Below are 18,382 nucleotides of genomic sequence, written 5' to 3'. Positions count from 1 at the left end.
TACATCACACTGATGTCAAACATGACCTCAAGTACCAGTCATCAGCTGGGGTCTGCTGGGAACGAACGGGATCTGAATCCAGTTATCAGCCCATTCTATTTCTGCAGCAAAACGCCAGCCTGGAAACTTTACCTGATCAAAGACAGCCCTGCTCACTACCAGGCTGCTTCTTAATGCTTCCCATGCTCCTTCCAAGCCTGCACAACACCATCTCTGCTGTGAGTGGTCCCTGAAGTCAAAGATGTCCATGAACACTTGTTCATGCTCAAGAACTCAACTGCTGCTCAGATCACGAGGAGCTCATTGTTCAGGCCACCAGGGAAGGCTGAAGCTTCAGGGTTTGTCTCAGCTGCCAAGGCAAATGACACCAATGAAGAGAATAGTATGGCCAAAGCAAAACACAAATCTACACAGTGGAGTTCTAAAACACTATCAGTAATTCATAAACCGCAATTGAATTACAAGGTACTGCTGCAAGTGGTGAAGATTATTAAAACTGAAACCATATTCTATTTTTTAGGAAAGAGCTAATCTCAGGTATGCAGGATATTTGATTTTGAAGTGAAAGGCAAGAATTGTATAGTGAGAACTGTTAAGAAAACCCCTTGGATACTGTGTTTGTGAAGGGGAAGACAGGCATCACAGCTATATGAAATGTGAGAACTCTTCAGGAGGCTGCACTAAGCTGATGAATCCCTACTGCCTTCAGCAAGAAATCAAGTAATAACATGAAGGAACTATTTACACAGACTGGGGATTTTTTTTGGTGTTAACTGCAATGATGTGTCCACAAGATAACCCAGCACCTCATTCCTATCAGAAGCCCTGCTCTACAAGGACACCAAGTCAAGAGGGACTTCTTCCTGAGTATCATATTGTAAAGCAGAATCAGAACTGCAGTTATAGTTTATAGTGGTTAGGATATAGCTTATCCTCTCTTCCACTCTCCAGACCCCTGGCATTGAAGTATAAGGCAAACATAGCCCAAAAAAGCCCCACTGCAGTAAAAGGCTGAGGTCAGGATACCTGACCAAGTCACTCCATCTCACGGGATTCCCACAGGGCAGCCAGGCCACAATCACTGACTGTCCTTATGCTCTCAGGCCTGCACTAAAACAAGTTCTGACGGATGTGTTTATACCCAGTAGCATAACCATGTATCCCAAATGCACAGGGGTACAGAACTGGGATTACATTTTTATGAAAAGCCTCCCAGAATCGCACTGCAAGTGATTTTTCTAAGAGATTCTGGTGTGCATAGTTCACACCATCAAAACAGAGAAACAAGTCTGTCCTACTTGAACACTCCAGGGTGTTCACACAGCAATGAATGATGCACCTTGAATAAACCAGAACTACTCTCAAACCTATTTGGGCATTTAGGGCATTACAGTGCTAAAAAGCAACATGACCCCAGTGGTAAGAAGACAGAGTTTCAAATGTCCAAACCGGTTCTCCTGTTTTAATACAGTTTTAATGAACATCAGTCCAAGAGATCACTTGATAGTATGAGGTACATTCCTTGACCACATATGGCTGTGCTTAAGGAAAAGGACAAACATATACTTAAATTAAATAGTGTCATTTAATTTAGTAGCATTTTAATTATCATCAAGTTAAAAAAAATTATAATTAACTATTAACGTTAATGACTTGAAACCTTTCAGAAAGCATGAATCCAAAAGGAAATATCCACAGGTGGTCACAGACTTGTAGTTCTCCCACCAGCATTGCCACCTGTACCAGTCTCTTAAAGGACTACTTGTTCAGTGAGGAACTGGTCTTCAGTCTGTTACTGGAGTCTTGGCTCTGCTACTTCGCATGGTCTTCTAAGAGATACACGATTAACTCGTAGGTGGACAACACAATGGCTGTGTTTGGGATCTGCCGGATGAGCTGGGCAAAGAGTCCTCTGTAGAAGGCCAGGTAACCTTCCTCCCGTGCCACCAGCCGAGCTGTCTGGATGAAAGCCTTGTACTTGGTGCCTTCCTCCCGCAGCCGTGTCCGAATGACCTCTGCAGAGCAGGGAAACAGGGCCTGGCGTTAACAGAGCAACCCTCCCACCCTCACGGCTTCCAGCAGCCTTTGGAACTACAGAGATGGTTCTCTGCTAAGTGGGACTCCCAAATTCTCCTAGGAAAGCTGCACACAGCAGGGTTGTCATGCTAAGAGTGCACACTCGGCTTTGCTATTTCACTAATACATACTCATAGTCATTCTTTCAGCTCGAGTTCTATCCAGTCTGTCACAGTTCACACCCATGCTTTAAAAGACAATCAGCACTGAAGAGACACTGCTTTGTGTTAAACTGCTGATTCCACTCAAAGCCATCAGCAGCAGGCCAAGAGACAGAGGACTGCTGTGTGGGGAATGATCCTTCATTTTAAGAAACATGTCACTACCAGGAAAGGTCTTGTATGCAAACCCCAGAGACAGGGAAACCTTCCTGTACCAACTGCCTGCCAGTACATCCAGCCATGGGATCCTGGACACACTGCCCTTCAGGCAAGGGGAAAAGTTATAAGAGTTCTTCATGTGGAATAAATGAATTGTTTGCTCATTGAAGCTACTACAGATCTAAATGCTTTACTGATGCTACATAATCAATATTGCTCTTTCTATACGACCACGGTACCGTTCACATCTGTCCAAAAAGAACAACACTGCTCAGTCCAAAAGTGTTTCTTGCCCACAACTTGCCCACAGGATCCCAAAGGTTGTGGGGACTCAGCTACATGAGGCTACTAGTGAAATCAGAAGCATTAGGCAAGCACTTTCTCTTTGGTGTTTTTTTGGGTTGTTTTTAAACCAGCAAGTCCCAAGCACCAACTATCTGTCTCCCCCTAGGAATGGTGGGACCAGTACTGAAAATGCCAGTGCACAGTAATTAAAGAACTAGGAGTTTTCATCCCTAAACCCCATCATTTGTCTTGGATTACAGGCAACAGCTGCTCTCCAGCTCTCCCAGATGGAAGGGTTGACATACCGTGTGGATAAGCAATACAAGAGGCACAGCCCTTGGAAACAGCAGCAGCAAACATCAGTCCAAAGAAGTTCGTCGAGCTCCTCTCAGTCCCGTTAGAAGAAGGGGGTGGTTGGACTTCCTTTAAGTGCTTTTTTAAACTTTCATAAATAGCAAAGCAGATGATGGTCTCAGAAATCCCTGCATAGGAGGCAGTCAGGCCCCTGTAAAAGCCACGGATACCTTCTGTCTGGTACACATATCTAGCACACTGCAAAGCATTCATTGGTTTGGAGCCCCTGACTCTAAAAAAAAACAAAAAGAAAAAAGAACAGAGCATATTATGAGCCAAGAAAAAAAAAATTAATATTAAAAAAACCCCTACCCTCATGGCTTTCAATAGTTTTTATAACTACAGAAATGGTTGTCTGGTAGGTTTTACTCCCAAATTCTCCTAGGAAAGCTGCACACAGCAGGGCTGTCATGCTAAGAGTGCACACTCGGCTTTGCTACTTCACTAATACATACTCATAGTCATTCTTTCAGCTCGAGCTCTATCCAGTCTGTCACAGTTCACACCCATGCTTTAAAAGACAATCAGCACTGAAGAGACACTGCTTTGTGTTAAACTGCTGATTCCATTCAAAGCCATCTTCAGCAGGCCAAGATACAGAGGTCTGTTGCATGAGGAATGATCCTTCATTTTAAGAGGCAGCACTCAGTTCAAAGGTGCCACCCTGTGAAGTGCTGGAGTTAAGTCTTATAAATTATTTATAAAGTTGTCGTGCTGTATAAGATCCTTCTTATCTGACCTAACGTGTCCTTGCAGGAGGGAATTTCCATTCTAAGCAGTCCCATTATTAGCAGAGTCCCTTATTGCTCCGATATCCATCAGTGACTGTGAATCACTCAACTAAAAGACACTGCTGTCAAATTCCCTCCCTGTCTTCAGGAGCTGTGGTTCACAGCAACACAATGCTGAAGGAGGCAAAAGAACATTAAACCACTGCAACAGATTCTCATTGCCTGCAGGGTGTTTGATGAAACTGCACTGTTGTGGCTTCTTTACAATTTAAACTCATCATCTTGCTGTTTGCAGCTCCATGAGCATCAGCACCCTTGGCCTGCTGCAGTAACACACACCTGGATGACCTGGATTCAGTTCAAGTGACCTTTCCACAGCCTCTGTTATTGCTGTGTCAAAGCATTTCAGTCCTTATTACATTTATCCCCAACATGACCCCTGAATTACACAGGATTCTGTACACAGAATAATGCTATGCTCAACTAAAGATTTACAGTGAAACCAGAGACTGAACCAAACAGCACTCAAGGCAACTTCCACATCCTTCTCAACAGCATCTGTGCATCCAACTGACACAGGACACACAGAACCAGAACTTTTAGTCTGACCAGACAGAAATATGGTGGCTCAAAAGGTGGAATTGGGACTCAGGGAAACAACCGGGCAAGATCTATCGAAGTACAAAGAGCCATGAGCAAAATCATGGAAGTTCAGTTTTCCAGTTTTCCCTTAGCCAAGCAGTGGCATCCAATCTCCCTCAGTCAGTGACTTACTTCCGTTCCAGCTGCATTCTCGTTTTCACCATCCATATAGGATTCATCAGGGAATTTGTGATAAAGGCTGGAGAAAGCAAAAGAAAACCAAAAGTACAGCTGAATCCAGGCTGGTGGATTGTCATAACCTTTATCCCCTGTGCAGTGAGGGAGTTCTAGTCACCAGCTCTGGCCAGAGGTGTCTAAAGCCCCCCCCAGTTCACAGCTTACAATCTCATGTTAAACTTCAGGAGGGATCAACCAGTGGATCCTTCCTTTTTGCACGTATTTTAACATGTATGTCACGTTCCTAAAGGTTGCTGCAGACAACATACCTGCCTCACTGACTGGGTTTGGAATCCCAGCTCCAAAGAAACCTGTGGGAACACACTCCTGTACTGGACTTGTTTCCCCAGGGCTGTAGGTGGTGCCCTTGAGCCGCTCATTAACAGAACCCACCCCTAATTAAGGGCTTCGTTTGGGAACGGCTATTTTTAGTGACCACTCTGGTGACTGATGATTGAACTAGCAGAGCTCTTCTGCAGTATTTTTCCTACAGGAATAAACTATTTTCCCCAGCCTGGTAGGAAAAATACAACATCCTGAAACAATTTGGCTAAAACAGTATCAGAAGTTTGCTGGTGTGCACTATTAATTTTTTTCATGCCTTCAGAGGCATTACCAGAGCACTGCAGCTGGAAAAACATCCCAAATTAGTAAACAGCAATCTAGAAATATTTCAGGGTTGAACAGACCAAAAAACAGTTCCTCCACAGACCAGGTCAGTTTAGGAGCTTGCAAACTGCTGTTTTCTGGCATTCACCACCTCAGACTGAGTGTACATTTTCAGAACATGCCACACACTGGCCTTTGTACCTGTTTATGTACCAGAGTCACCCAGAGGCGGCAGCCAGGACTGGTGTGCTAGCCCAGGTCCTGCACAGACAAACAGCCCATCCCCACCTTAGGATCCATCCTTTTAGTTTCTGAACTATTTACAGGGCTAGAAGGAGTCTTGTAGCAACAACAGCTTGGAATAAATACTTTAAAGAATTAAGGTGCATCTCAGAGCCACTGCCTCAGACACCAGCCTGCTGAGGGCAGGACACAGGTACTGCTGCAGACCACAGGGAAGGGGAACTGGAAACACAAACCTGCAGAACCTGCAGAACAGACATGCACAATGTTGCTGTTGGGCACAAACATGCTGTTGAATTGCTCTTTGGCTTTGGAGTAGCATCCAAAGTAGACAGCTCTGTGGGGGAAAAAAAAAAAAAAAAAAAGAAAAGCAGTGTAATACAATGTCAAATGAGACAAATACTGTTCTTCTCCCCACCCCTGGAAACCAAACCTCTCTCCGAAGAGGCCTCCACGTGACCACTTTCCATCTACAAGCACACAGGAGGTTTTGTTTGGCTTTGGGGTTCTTTTCACTTGCACTACAATGCCCCTATTTGACTTGACACCCACAGGGTAAAAATGTTTTACTGTGGGAGGCAAGATGTTCTTGCAGACAAAGCCAGTTAGATCTGATACCTGCACCAGCTCTGGCACTATACACTCTCTGGAAACTTGGGACTGTCACTTTCCCACCTGGAGTCCATGTTTTCCATAAATTTGTGCAGCACTTCATGCTTTAAACACTTAAGCCTGGACTGAAATAAAAGTTTTATGCACCTCAAATCCCTACAAAATGCACAGGAATGGGGGAAGCTCAGCTGATCTGCAACAATCAATGGGCTGAGTAAGAAGCTGCCTGGATCAAGTAAGCTCAGCGCACAGCTCCTCGAAGGGAACTGCTAGGAAAAGATGGATAATGGGGGCTACAGTTTGAGAATTCCCATCAGGTACCTTACTGCAATCTTATGGATGAATGTGCACAAAAGACAGCACGAGTGAGTTGCAGGGAAAAGCAAGGATGGGATTCAGATCCCTGCTGCAGAGGTTACCTGTACAGAAACAGGACTCCCTGCTTCCAGAGGGGAACATCCCACCTACTAGGCAAGAGGCCAGGCAGGGAGTTCCCCACTCCTCAAGTTCCCTTTTAACTGGTTCAGTTTGAGGCACAAAAACATCCGCCAATTTTCAAATGGCTAATGAGTTTTAACATTTCCTAGACAGAAAGATCCCCAGCCCTGCCAAGAATGGGACAGCCACAGGCACACGTAGAAACCCTTTAGGTGCCTGTAAGACTTCCAAATGCAAGCAAATCTTGCAGCTGCTCTTGTTGTTGCTGTTAGAAGAGGGACACACACTCCCTTCTGGAGCTGTGTGGCAGCAATGGGACTCCTTCCCCTTCAGCTGCAGTTTTTCATGGGAGAAGAAGTCAGGCAGTCAAGGAGCAGAGAGGCTCCCCTGCCCCCTGGCACCCAGCTCCCACTCACTGCTAGGCACTGTTATGTATTCAAGAGAAGCAGTATATTAGAATAATGCAATTATTAGTCCTACAGACTTTTCTGCACCATTTTCTCTCGCTTTCTCAAGCACACAAGTGGCTCTTGCAATGGCCTGGAATTTAAGTGCTGTATTTACTCTGCACCTTACGGTGTTACACAGGTGTAAACCAGATTTCTTGGTGTGCATACTCCACAAATCTCACTTTACAGATGGGATAGCTTCAAGGCCCACTATTTTGAATCACAAATGCACTGGTAACATTTGTGTTGGCACCTTCAATGTTACTTTTAGCAATAGTTTAACTATTTACCTTGATGGTGCAACTCCAACCAAGTTTGGACCCAGCCCTCGGAAGAGTGACCTTGGTCCTTCTTTTTCCAGAATCGACCTTAAAATAAAAAGCAAATGGGGGTAGGGGGGAAGATAGTATTTAGGTTAAAAGTTACATTTCTTGTTCTGTCAGGCAGAGTCAAAAGAACGATATAAAAACAATGAGTTTAACAGCTGTGAAGCTGTTAAGATTTTAAGCTACATGACAGACTTCAAAATTAGTAGAATTATACAGTACTGAATAAAAGCCACTGACCATAAAATTCAGTGCACTACAGGCAAATAGGTGTCATATGGCACCAGGTTATAATTTCCATTCACTGAAAGCTGTCAGGAGTTGATTTAAAGTTTCCTGGAGAATCCAGTGATAGCTGAGTCTTGATGAACAAAGGGTATTTTTGGCATTCTCTGTACCAAAGCTCCTGTGCAGAGACATGAAAAAAGAAATGCTTTTCCCTTTCACCATGACCCAGTGAGGACACAAAGGTGAGACATGGCAGCCACACCACAAGCTGTGTGAGAGCAGAGTCTGCTAGAACTGCACTCCCCATGTGAAATCCATGCAAGAAAATCCAGATAATTCCAGGCTCCATGGGTAGCCCACTGCACTCACTGGAACCGCCAGTTTTCACAATTTCCTCTCTAGGTCATTAGCACTGTTCGTGTTCCCCACAGACTTCAAACCCAAGCTCATTAGACAGGAGGAGATACATGAGCTTCTGAAGCACTTTTTTTCTGCAGCAGAGTTGAACTTTCCGAATAAACTCCAGGGCTGAGTGTCTCCAAGGAGACAGATCCACCAACTACTTGTTCTTTGTCACTTAACAGTCACGACTGCAGATTCCAGCTGGGCTAACTCATCAGAATCTTAAATGGATTAGACAAAAACAGCCTGTCCTTCTGGAATGAACTTCTATCAGCAGCAGGCTTAACCTGCCTCCCTGGGTACCTGTTTTCTTTCTATTTACAGCACTAAAGGGGCTTTCATACTTAACACCTTTAACTCTTAAAGAGCTATTTTACAGGTAGGGCTCTAATGTTGCTGCTTCCACAGCCATTTAATCTTCCCAAACCTGGAGGCCCAAGTCATGCTCAGCCTGGCAATGAATGCATGATCAGGACTGAGAAAGGACTGGAACAGTAAAAGCAAGAGACTGAACTTCACTTCTTTCTTCATATGTTTTTATTTTCTTAGGTTAATCAACAGCATTATCTGCTCTTCCTAGATGCTGCCTGCAAGGGGATGGCAGCAGAAATATTTTGCTCTTACTTCTCAATCCTCTAAAGCAATCAGCTTGAAAACTTGGCAATACATACAGCTAAGCAATTCCTGAAGTGACATGAAATCAAGATCACAGTCACTGTATTTAATGAGCTTAATAAATATATTAAAAAGCTGACCCAATTTTAAACCATTTCCTCTCCCCCTAAAAAATTAGACAGCCTCAGAAAAAGATGAGCCCAGAGGATGAATTAAGAACCTTGTGCCTTAAAGTTTTTCACCTCCTTTAGTTACAGCTGCCTGAAGTCCAGTGCTGCAAGGTGAAAAGGCAGCAAGGGAAAGGAAATGAAAATCAAAGGCAACTGGCACTGCCTCACGCATCCAGTCACGAACTGCTCTAGACTCACCTCTGAGCAGACAAAGAAATGTTTGGCAGGGGAAAGCAGGCTGTTTACAATACAGAAACTCAAGTGCCAGAATGACTCCCAGGCAGAGAGCTCTGCAGAGAATTTGAATTAGCACTCCACTGTTATATAACTGTGCAGCTTCTCTCCAGGCAGCCTGCCAGGCCTGCTGGCCTTACATAAAATCGTTCAACTTGCACTGCCACTCGGTATTTTCCTTGGCATTCCTGCTACCTGATCTCAACAGGACCTCTCTGCATCACCCTGGGGTGCCCAGGGAGCCTGAAAACCTCAACCCTTCTGCAGGAGGTCTGACCCACACGTCGGTGGTGCTTTGGTATTAAACACAGGGGCAGGGATTTGGATGTCAGAGCTGCTGTGGAACCTTTTCAGCAGCTGTAAGATAAGTAATCAGCAGAGACAACATCCAGTAGCAGAGGAGACCTCACTGTCAGCTACAGCTGAGAAGGTAAAAGCCTCCAAGACCCCCACTGGATATTATATTTTAGGGAGTGCTTTTGCAAAAAGTGTTCTCCCTCACTGCCATAAGTTCCAGTTTTAGATCATCCACACAAAAGTACTGCAACATCTTAAAATGTATGGAAGCACAGAATTCTGGAGGTCACCTGGTTGAAAGCAGTGCCAGCTTCAAGGACAGAGCAGGGGCAGACCTGCAGCACTAAGGGTAAGGTAAATGGGCAGCAAGTTCCTCAAAACAAATTGGGAATGGCTCCAGGAAAAGACAGCATATGTGACTTATGCAGTCCTTCAATCCTTTCCCAGGAATTGCCCTCAGTTAGTAAGGATTACATGTGCAATGCTCAGAGGACACAGCAAACATGATTACTGCAAAAAAAGTGACAAAGATGGCACTTGTCAGTGTTGAAAAAGAGAAAAAAGTACTTTCTTCTAGAATAGTTTTCTGTGATAGTTCCCACAAGCTAAGGTACATTAAGACCTACAGTGTGTCCCGTGTATTGATCCCCAGGGAATCACAACTACCAAAAAGCCTAAATGTGAGGGGACAATTTAAAAATAACCCTCCAGGCACTTATTCAATTTGGAAAGTTTTGAAGTACTGGAAACAAATTCCTGTGGAAGTTCAAAGGAGCACTCAGGAGTCCTGAATACATCTGTGTTCTGAAAAGAATAATTTCTCTTTCTGTTGCTGAAGGCAGAAGCCCAACTGACACGAATCCTTCCAGTGCAAGTCTAGATCAAAATTTGCATTCTGTGTTTGCACAGAGGAAGGGAAAACTCGGATCCCTGGAGTCAAGGAACACCGAATAAGAGGAGGAGCAGCAGCACTCACTTGAGGACACTGAAGAGCCCAGGTGACACAGATGTTGGCCTGACCATCCCTTCACCGCTGATGGTCCCCAGCTGCACCTGTGGGTAGTAGACAGTCCGGAAGGCCAGCTTGGAAGATTGAAGCCTTGTCTTTATTACCTCTAGGGGACATGTAAAGATGGCACCGACTGTTCCCCCACATCTGCAAAACACAATTTGAACAGAAGACAGAGGTTGAAAAACAAATCACAACACGGCGTGTAAATAAAACCGGCAGACTTGTCTTCTCCAGTTGGTTCCAAGCTGTGGACAGATCATTAGGAAACAGGGTGATCTTGGCAGGAGGCAAGAGAAAACTGTTCCCATGGCCTGGGGGAAGGGAGAAAGTGGGAGAAACTGGTAGAATGATCATGTGTAGTGATGAGATTGGTAAACACCAAGGTGATTCCCAGCACTGACACAAAATCCCTGACTGACCACGGGACTGGTCCCATGTTCTACCACGACTTGGAATTCTGCCTGTGAAAACTTCAGAGGCATCCACGTTGCAGAGGTTGTTGTCCTAAAACAGACGTGCCCTTGGATGGATTTTCTTATGGGAAGCAGGAAGTTGGCAGATGAGAACGAGCCACTGGGGATTAGGACACTACAGACTGAAAACACAACAATATCATTCTTCACCACTTCGGTATTTGTGATTAGAGAGGAGTAAATATAAAAACTACACTAAGTTAGGCACTCTTAAATAAAAGAATGGATGTCAACTTTTTTGGGGGGTTGTACAGAGGGAAGGAAGCTGCAAGGATGAGAGGGAGGGTGGGAAAAGGGAATGACAGGGCAGAAAAGCTACTAAGGAACAGCCCACCCCACTCTGATAACAGAAGGACAGAAATAAAATATTATACACACATGATCCTGTAATAGGCATATATTCATCTTAATACAGTCAGGCTGAGCCCCATGAAAAGGACACTTGGCCAAGAATATAAAGTGTATGAGTCTTAATTTTCATTTTAATCAGTGATCTGGAGAGGGACTGGACTGGTCAAACCCATTTCTCTCTCTGCTGCTGTTCCTCTGTTTTAATTGAATGTCCCTTCTGGCCAACTTCACAATTAAACATAATGCTGGGGCTGGCTAAAAGGTACTATATCTACATTTATTACTCAAACACACGGGGATTTAGGAAGACTTCACTAAATATTTCAGGTTTTTTCTTTTCTAAAGGCATTTACTACACTGAACTGATCAGGAAATATTTTCTTTGTTTACACAAGTGTCAAAGCACGTGACTCCTTCCAAAACCTGCGTTTACAACTTTCCTCACAAAACACCGAGAGTCAACAACTTAACTCTCTTTGATGTTCATGTGAAATTGTAATTTAAGTAGTTTTCCGTGAAAGGGAGATGAAGTTAAAAAAATTATCCCACCCTTTTCCTTGTGTATAAGGAGCCCCACTGCTTGCTAAAGAGCATTGCCTGCACTCATTTGGGAACAGAGATCTGTAGAAGGGCGTTAATGAAGGTACCAAAGCTTATTTCCTAAAGCCCCTTCTAGACATGAACTACTTCAGTAGGAGAATCTTTTCTTAAACACGAGGAAAAGGGAAATAAAAGAATGGCAAAGAGATCCCAGCTGTAGATACAAACCAGTTTATAAAGGCTTTATCTAGCACAGCTTATTTTGGCTGGTTGAAACAGCATGTCTTGCATCAACAGAAACCATTCTTTGCCAAACCCCCAAGTTTTTGACAGCCTGACCACCCTGGCTGTACAACCACAGAAATGAATGTCTTTAAGGGTTCAAAAGGACACCCCAGACCTCATGGCCAGGGAACACAACTTCCTCAGCACAGCTTTCATGTTCTGCAAGATTCTGTCCGAGAATGACCCCAAACTGTGCTTTTCAGATGTTAAAGGCATCCAGCAAAAGAAACAGTTTTCATGGAGACTGAGGATGTGATTGAACAGCACTGTGCAATGAGTTTCTTCTCTAAGTCCTTGCTCCTTCCTCTTCCCTGCTGAAAGGGATAAAAACCTAAACTTGGGACAAGCCACGCATCCACAGTGACAGACACCACAAGAAAGAACTTTGGCTTCTCTCTTTGAAGCGCCTGTGCTTTGAGTGCTGACTGAAGTCATGGAGTCATTGATGGAAGTGGGTCCACAGCAGATGAAACTGTGTCATTTGGCTCACAAATGGTTGTGCTCACAGACCTTATCAGGTCTGATTATTTTGTGTACTGACCCAGGGCTCAGAGCCGAGGTCTCTGTGTGTCAACAAAGAGCCTCCAGTTCAGCGTTCTTGTTTTGTCAGATGAGCCTCAGGCTGCTCACGCTTGTCTGAAATTAGACCCCAGGGGGGAAAGGCCGGTCAGGAACGGCCTCTCCAGCAAAACCTTTCCTGTTCCACATCTAACTCAGAGCAGAAAGTGTTTTGAGGATCCCCCTTGATTCCTTCCCTAAGATGTACATCCAATACAGACACAAATACGCACAATTAACACCCAACTAATCAACCTACTCAGAGCAATTGTAAGTCTCTGGGAACTTGATGAAGAGAATTTGATTGCCTTAATTCCCAATTCATTTCTCTACCCATGCTCCACTACTGTGCACCCTGTCTTCAATCCTCATTTACTTCACATTTACCAACATTACAACAATACTTTGTCAGTAACAATTCATAAATTCAGAGCACTGAAACTCTTCTTGCTATTTTCTGAACCACCACCTGCTCAGTCTAGTGACATCTTGCCACCCAATTTTTCAGCCTCTCTGGCATATTCCCTCCTGCATCAGCTGTCTTCTTGCCTTCCTACTCCACTCCTTGCCTTTCATCCTTTTAGTCTGATAATCCAGTTAATTTATGCAGCCTTTAATATTTAAGTACTTCTGGCAACGCACACGTAATCCTCTGATACTCAGCACAATGAGTGAGTATTTGCAAGACCAGTTTGAACAGCTCAGAGTTTATGTTCTCAGTGTGACATTTAAGAAAAAAAAAAACCAACACATTATCTAACAGAGCACTTCTCAGAATGTCATCAGGGTGCACACACCCTGATATGTCCCAAATATAAATATACTGCTGATAGTTCAAGTAAGGACAGTTTTTTTTCAGATGAGATTATTCTCCTCTGCATGGCAATTCTACACATCACTCCCTGGTGTTGCTCCAGTCCCGGGGAACATGCCTGAAAAACAACACACTGTGCACAAGAGAAACACTTTGTATTCCTGGGGTGTTCCGAATGCCTGACTCTGGGAGGAAAGGAGGAACATTCTCAGCTACATCAACAGCTACAGACCCCAAAGGCTCAGGGCTATGCAGGAAGATAAACTTGATTTGGGAAAAGCTTATGCTGCAATCAAGGCAAAGCCTCCAAGTCTTCATACTGCTGTGAGTCAGGGATTTTTTGAATGCATCAGTGCAGAACAATAGTTCCAGAGATGTTAAGCAGTGTTTACTGCACCAGCCTCTGGCAAAAACCCCAAAACAGGGCCTAAATCTGTCCTTAATGAAAAGATAAAAACTTCCCTAGAAACACAACACTATGGCAGAGTATTTTCAACAGGTCAAACATGGTGACACATGGAGAAATGTAATGTATTCTCCATTAACAGCTGCAGAAAAATCCTTTACTTCCACAAAAGAGAACACTTTAAAACACACACAGAATATTCACATCTCAAAATCCAATTCCCATTTCTCCCTTGCTGCCAGCTTTCTGTCTTGACAAAGTCTACCCCCGCTGTACCCATGACTTGCACTTGAAATAAACCCTCAGCACCCACCAGAACAATTGATAGAGATGCCAAGAATCTTAATTAAGACTTACTTCATCAGTCCTAGGTTTAATCAGTGAGCAGTATTCTCAATACAAATAACAAGACAGTGCTGAACGTTAAAGGGAGCCCTGCAAACCAAAGATCTTTCAGTAGAGCAAACCCTGACTTCACCCAGACCACAAGAAAACGATGATGGAGCTGCCTGGTTAGAGAAATCACAGCTTTTAACCAGCCTGACACATTGTGCTGTGGGAGTATATGAAGTCCTTCTGGTTTTCCAAACCACGCCACATGGTCTAACGTGACGTGCACAGCAGAAACAGCAGAGCAGGTTCTGTCTTTGAGATTTCATTATTGCACTGTCAATACTGCAAAGAAAACAATCTGCTGCATTCTCAGATGCCACAGGAAACTGAGCATCACAGCAACGCAGATTGTTCCTAATGAATTTTAAGATACTGGCCATTCAATAAATTTCCAGCTGATGATGTTACCTTGAGCATCAAATGTCTCTTGTCTCTGGCTGAGACACTCCACCTGTGCCTAGGGAGACAGATGCCACCATGCCCTCAGTTCAGAGCAGCTGGATGTCACCCACCTTCCCAGATAGATGATGCTTCCAACACTTTTACAGGTGGCTTAAGCGAGCTTTGGTATCTAAGGCTGCTTTGCAGAGCCTCAGGAGCAAGGGGGTTGTGGAATTAGGCTTTGATTCCAAGACAGAAAACAAGTCCCAACCATGACTTCATTCAAACACTGCCCCCAGTCTGCCCCAAGCTGCTCCAGAACACACATCACACAGCGCCTACAGGAACTCGGGATCAGAAGTTTCTGCCCAGGTTTTGCTCCTTGCCAGTTCTAGGAAGGGCACTGCAGCCTCCAAGAACCACTTCTTAGGAAATGCCTGTAGTAAACAGCATTGCTGCAGCTGGAAAGACAACATGGAGTTGCTGGGGCAGCTTTCCCTAAACAACAACAAGCAACAACTGCCCTGACTTGAGCAGGGAAACAGGAACCCAGACTTGTAAACAGGCTTGTATCTGTTGTGCAACTCGGGCATCATTGTCCCTGCTGCCTCCGAAATCTTCCCAGCCCTCAGAGCCCTGTTCCCATCAGAACTCCAAGACCCTTTGGTTTGCTGTTACCACTGGCAGCCTTAAAAGGAACGAACAGAAAAGTAAAGGGGCCAATGAGTCTGTTTGCCTTGAATGCCTTGGTTAATAGGAAACCATCTCTTTCAGCAACTGCAGAGCACTTTGCAACATTCAAATGCATTTCATCACCCCCAGGCTCTGAAGCACTAAACACTTCTGTTCTGGCCACTAAGATTATCTGAGGCTGGCCTGGTTTGTGCACACACAAAGATAGGGCATTACATTTTAATCTGACACCACTCCCCACCCTCACCTTCCCAGAAAGCCATCCTAGTGCCAATAACGTCTCTATCAAAATTATTTCAAGTGAAAGGGCTGCTCTCGCTTTATCTGCAGGAAACACTTTGCAAGTGGACAAAGGTTGGCATCTTATAAAATCTTCACTTCCTATAAAATACTCTAAACTTCTAGCATTTTCTTGGGCTGTCTGGGTAATTTTACCCGAGGTTCTGGTTCTGCAAGCAGCTTTGTGTCACAGTACAACCCATTTACTGTCACAGGGTTCTGTGAAGTGCAAAGGTAAAGGTATATGAAGGACTGAGGAAAGACCTCAACAGAGTCTGTTACTCAAGCACTAACACATTAATTCTTTCTAAAATTCCTTTGGGATGTAAGAGATGCAGCAAAATATTATCACAGCTGAGCTCCTTTAATCAGGCTTTATTGAGCAGACTTTCTCTACCACTACTACTATTAAAAAGCAAAGTGCTCAAGGCAGGCATGGCAGAGAGCTTTTTATCTAATTTGATTAGATAAATTCCAGCTTGCCTGCTAGTGGGCTGGCCCAGCACCCCTCCACACACACATCACCTATCTCCCACAACATTTCTTACAGGTAGGGAAAGGCACTTTAACACCTTGGGCACCAGTTTGATGGTCCATTTCTTGTTCTATCCAGTCAGCCCCCCAAAAGTGCATTTCTCACTCGAAAAGCAGATAAAAGAATAAATAAATGTGCACATACAGAGAGAATATGGGAATTTAGGGCTTGAAACTGGGAGAGCTCTGCAATAAACTGCATGGCAGGTGGGTGTGTGTGTGGGGCCAGACACTTCAGCCTTGGCTGGTGCTGGAGAATCCTAAATCTGCTGTCTCATTTTCCCATCACAGAAATGATGGCACACTTCCCCTCGTCCCTTTAAATAACAAGATATGCAGAACCAACAACAGGTCTGAGCCTTTAAAGGCCTGTTTACCCTAAAAGGGCATCTCTGTCCCCTGTGCTGCATCTTCATCGCTGCTTCAGGACCAGATTAATCTTATCCCACCAGAGTGGTCAGGGGGGATATTCCCTGCTGGATTCTCCCTGTGAGCTCTCTCAAAAGCAGACTGGACCTCGTGCCTTCCTGGGCCTGCTGCAGAAAGTGTTTACTGGGATCCCTGGAGAAGAGTACAAAAAATCACTAAGGAAGATGCTGATCACCCAGTACCAGATTAAAACACTGACGAGTTTAGAATTCCTATTTATTTATAGTCTGATGAGTTACATGAGGACACCAGGAGCTCTGGATAGGTCTTGTTAGCACCCAAAGAAGTTCCACGTGCACGTCCAGGTCCAGTTTCTGTGCCAGGTTCCAGGTATTGCTCTGATGCAAGTGGGGGAGGCAGGGGAAGAGAGGACTTAGCACAAAGTATTCAAGCCAGAGGAAGTGTCTCTGGAAAACTTAGCTTTGTTGGGTTTAATATTATATTAAATGAACCTACTGCTCCAAGGACACGTCAGAGGAGACTGAAATCTCCTGTTTAGCAACAGAAAAAACGACAGTGTGGTATTAAACAGATTTAAACTGACAACAGATTTCATGCTGGGCTTCCTAACTACTGTCAGCTGACAAGCGCTACAGAATATTCTATTACTTAGATAATTTAAGCTGCTAGAAATTTAAAATAAAATATTCCTGACAAGGGCAAAAGTGCACTTAATCTGCGCAACAGATGATTATAAATTAGTTTACACCATAAAATTTTCTTACTGGATTACTGCTAAAACAACTGCCCTAAGTTAACTAACAGGGCTTTCTGGAAGGGATTTTGGCTGCTGGTTTGTGGGTTAGGGCTGTTACTTCAACACAACAAAAACCAGTAAGTTTTCAGGTCCTCGATGCAAGAAGGGGCCTGGAATGCCAGGTCATTTGCACACAGGCACCAGGCCCTTCTCGAACCCTCCTTTCCCCCCACTGCTTTTCCCTTTGGGCTTTTCCCTTTTTGGAGCACTTGCTTTTCAGTGTGATGAGGACCAGGCAGTTGGGGGCTCCGCGGAACGCCTGCCCACGGTCACTCCACAGAGACAACACCTTCCTCCCTCAGCCCCCCGTGCGGGCTGCGCTTTTGGGGTGACCCCGCTCGGGAGGGCGGCATTTACAGCGCTCCGACCCCTCAGCGCTCGGCCGGCACTCCCACACCGCGAGTGCCGCTGCCAGCGCGACCTCGGGCGGCCCCGAGAGCCCTCCCTGCCCTCCCGGCCCCGGGCGCCGAGGATGGATCGGCTATTTCTGGGCGGCGCAGCTCCTTCCAGACGGCGGCTGGCACGGGGGGGTCCCTCACGGCGGGACACGGGGGGGGGGGGGGGGGTAACAGAGTGTTCCCACCCGCCCCTCACGGGGGAGCCGCGGCGGGGACCGGCGCGTCCCCCCCACCCCCGGCGGGGCCCGCACTCACCCGCCGGCGAAGAGATGCAGCAGCGTGTTCTCCTGCGGGCCGGCCGCCATGGCCGCGGCGGTGAGGATGGTGAGGGGCGGTGAGGATGGTGAGGGGCAGTGATGAAGGGGGGGCGGTGAAGGCGGTGCCGCCGGGCCGGGCCGGGCCGCGCTCGGGCCCCGCCGGGAGCTGCGGGCGGCGAACGGGCCGCGCGCGCGCACGTGACGCCCGGCGGCCGGGGGGGGCGGGGCGGGGCGGGGCCGGCAGCGCGTGACGTCACCGATGGAGGCACCGCCCGCCGAGCGATGACGTCACCACACACAGAGTCCCGCCTCGCCGTGACGTCACGCATTGGGAGGCGGCGGAGTCACCAGCCCCTGGAGGTGTCTGGATCTGGCGCTGGGTGATGTGATTTTAGAGGGTCAGCGGTTACGTTGGTAGCGCTGGGTGGTGGTTGGGCTTGATGATCTTAAAGGTCTCTTCCAGCCTCGGCGGTCCCATGGTTTGCTCTGCCCCACATTTTTCGGGGCACACCTGCCTCAGATATAGATGTACAAATGAATGAAAGAATAATAAAATCTGGAGAGGAGATGGCTCAGAAGGGAGCTGGTAACCATTGTGGGTTATCAGAACACAG

The 18,382-nt window shown here is 45.8% G+C and overlaps 1 protein-coding gene across 1 annotated transcript; it reads right to left on the bottom strand.

Annotated features, from left to right (window-relative positions):
• Positions 1-1,433: 1,433 nt before the first annotated feature.
• On the bottom strand, positions 1,434-17,925 carry SLC25A33 (solute carrier family 25 member 33). The gene is made up of 7 exons (XM_027882481.1): positions 17,767-17,925; positions 10,185-10,364; positions 7,227-7,304; positions 5,674-5,774; positions 4,541-4,607; positions 2,987-3,267; positions 1,434-2,015 (listed from the first exon to the last, which is right to left on the bottom strand). Exons 1-7 carry the CDS (start codon positions 17,814-17,816, stop codon positions 1,813-1,815), a joined length of 960 nt encoding a protein of 319 aa, XP_027738282.1. The 5' UTR covers positions 17,817-17,925; the 3' UTR covers positions 1,434-1,812.
• Positions 17,926-18,382: the final 457 nt, after the last annotated feature.

This window comes from Empidonax traillii, unplaced genomic scaffold, assembly GCF_003031625.1.
Source record: "Empidonax traillii isolate 1590-97213 ecotype Southwest subspecies unplaced genomic scaffold, ASM303162v1 scaffold106:size2091409, whole genome shotgun sequence".
Taxonomy (NCBI): domain Eukaryota; kingdom Metazoa; phylum Chordata; class Aves; order Passeriformes; family Tyrannidae; genus Empidonax; species Empidonax traillii.
The sequence above is the reverse complement of the archived record's forward strand: the minus strand, read 5'-3'. Positions and strand labels throughout refer to the sequence as shown.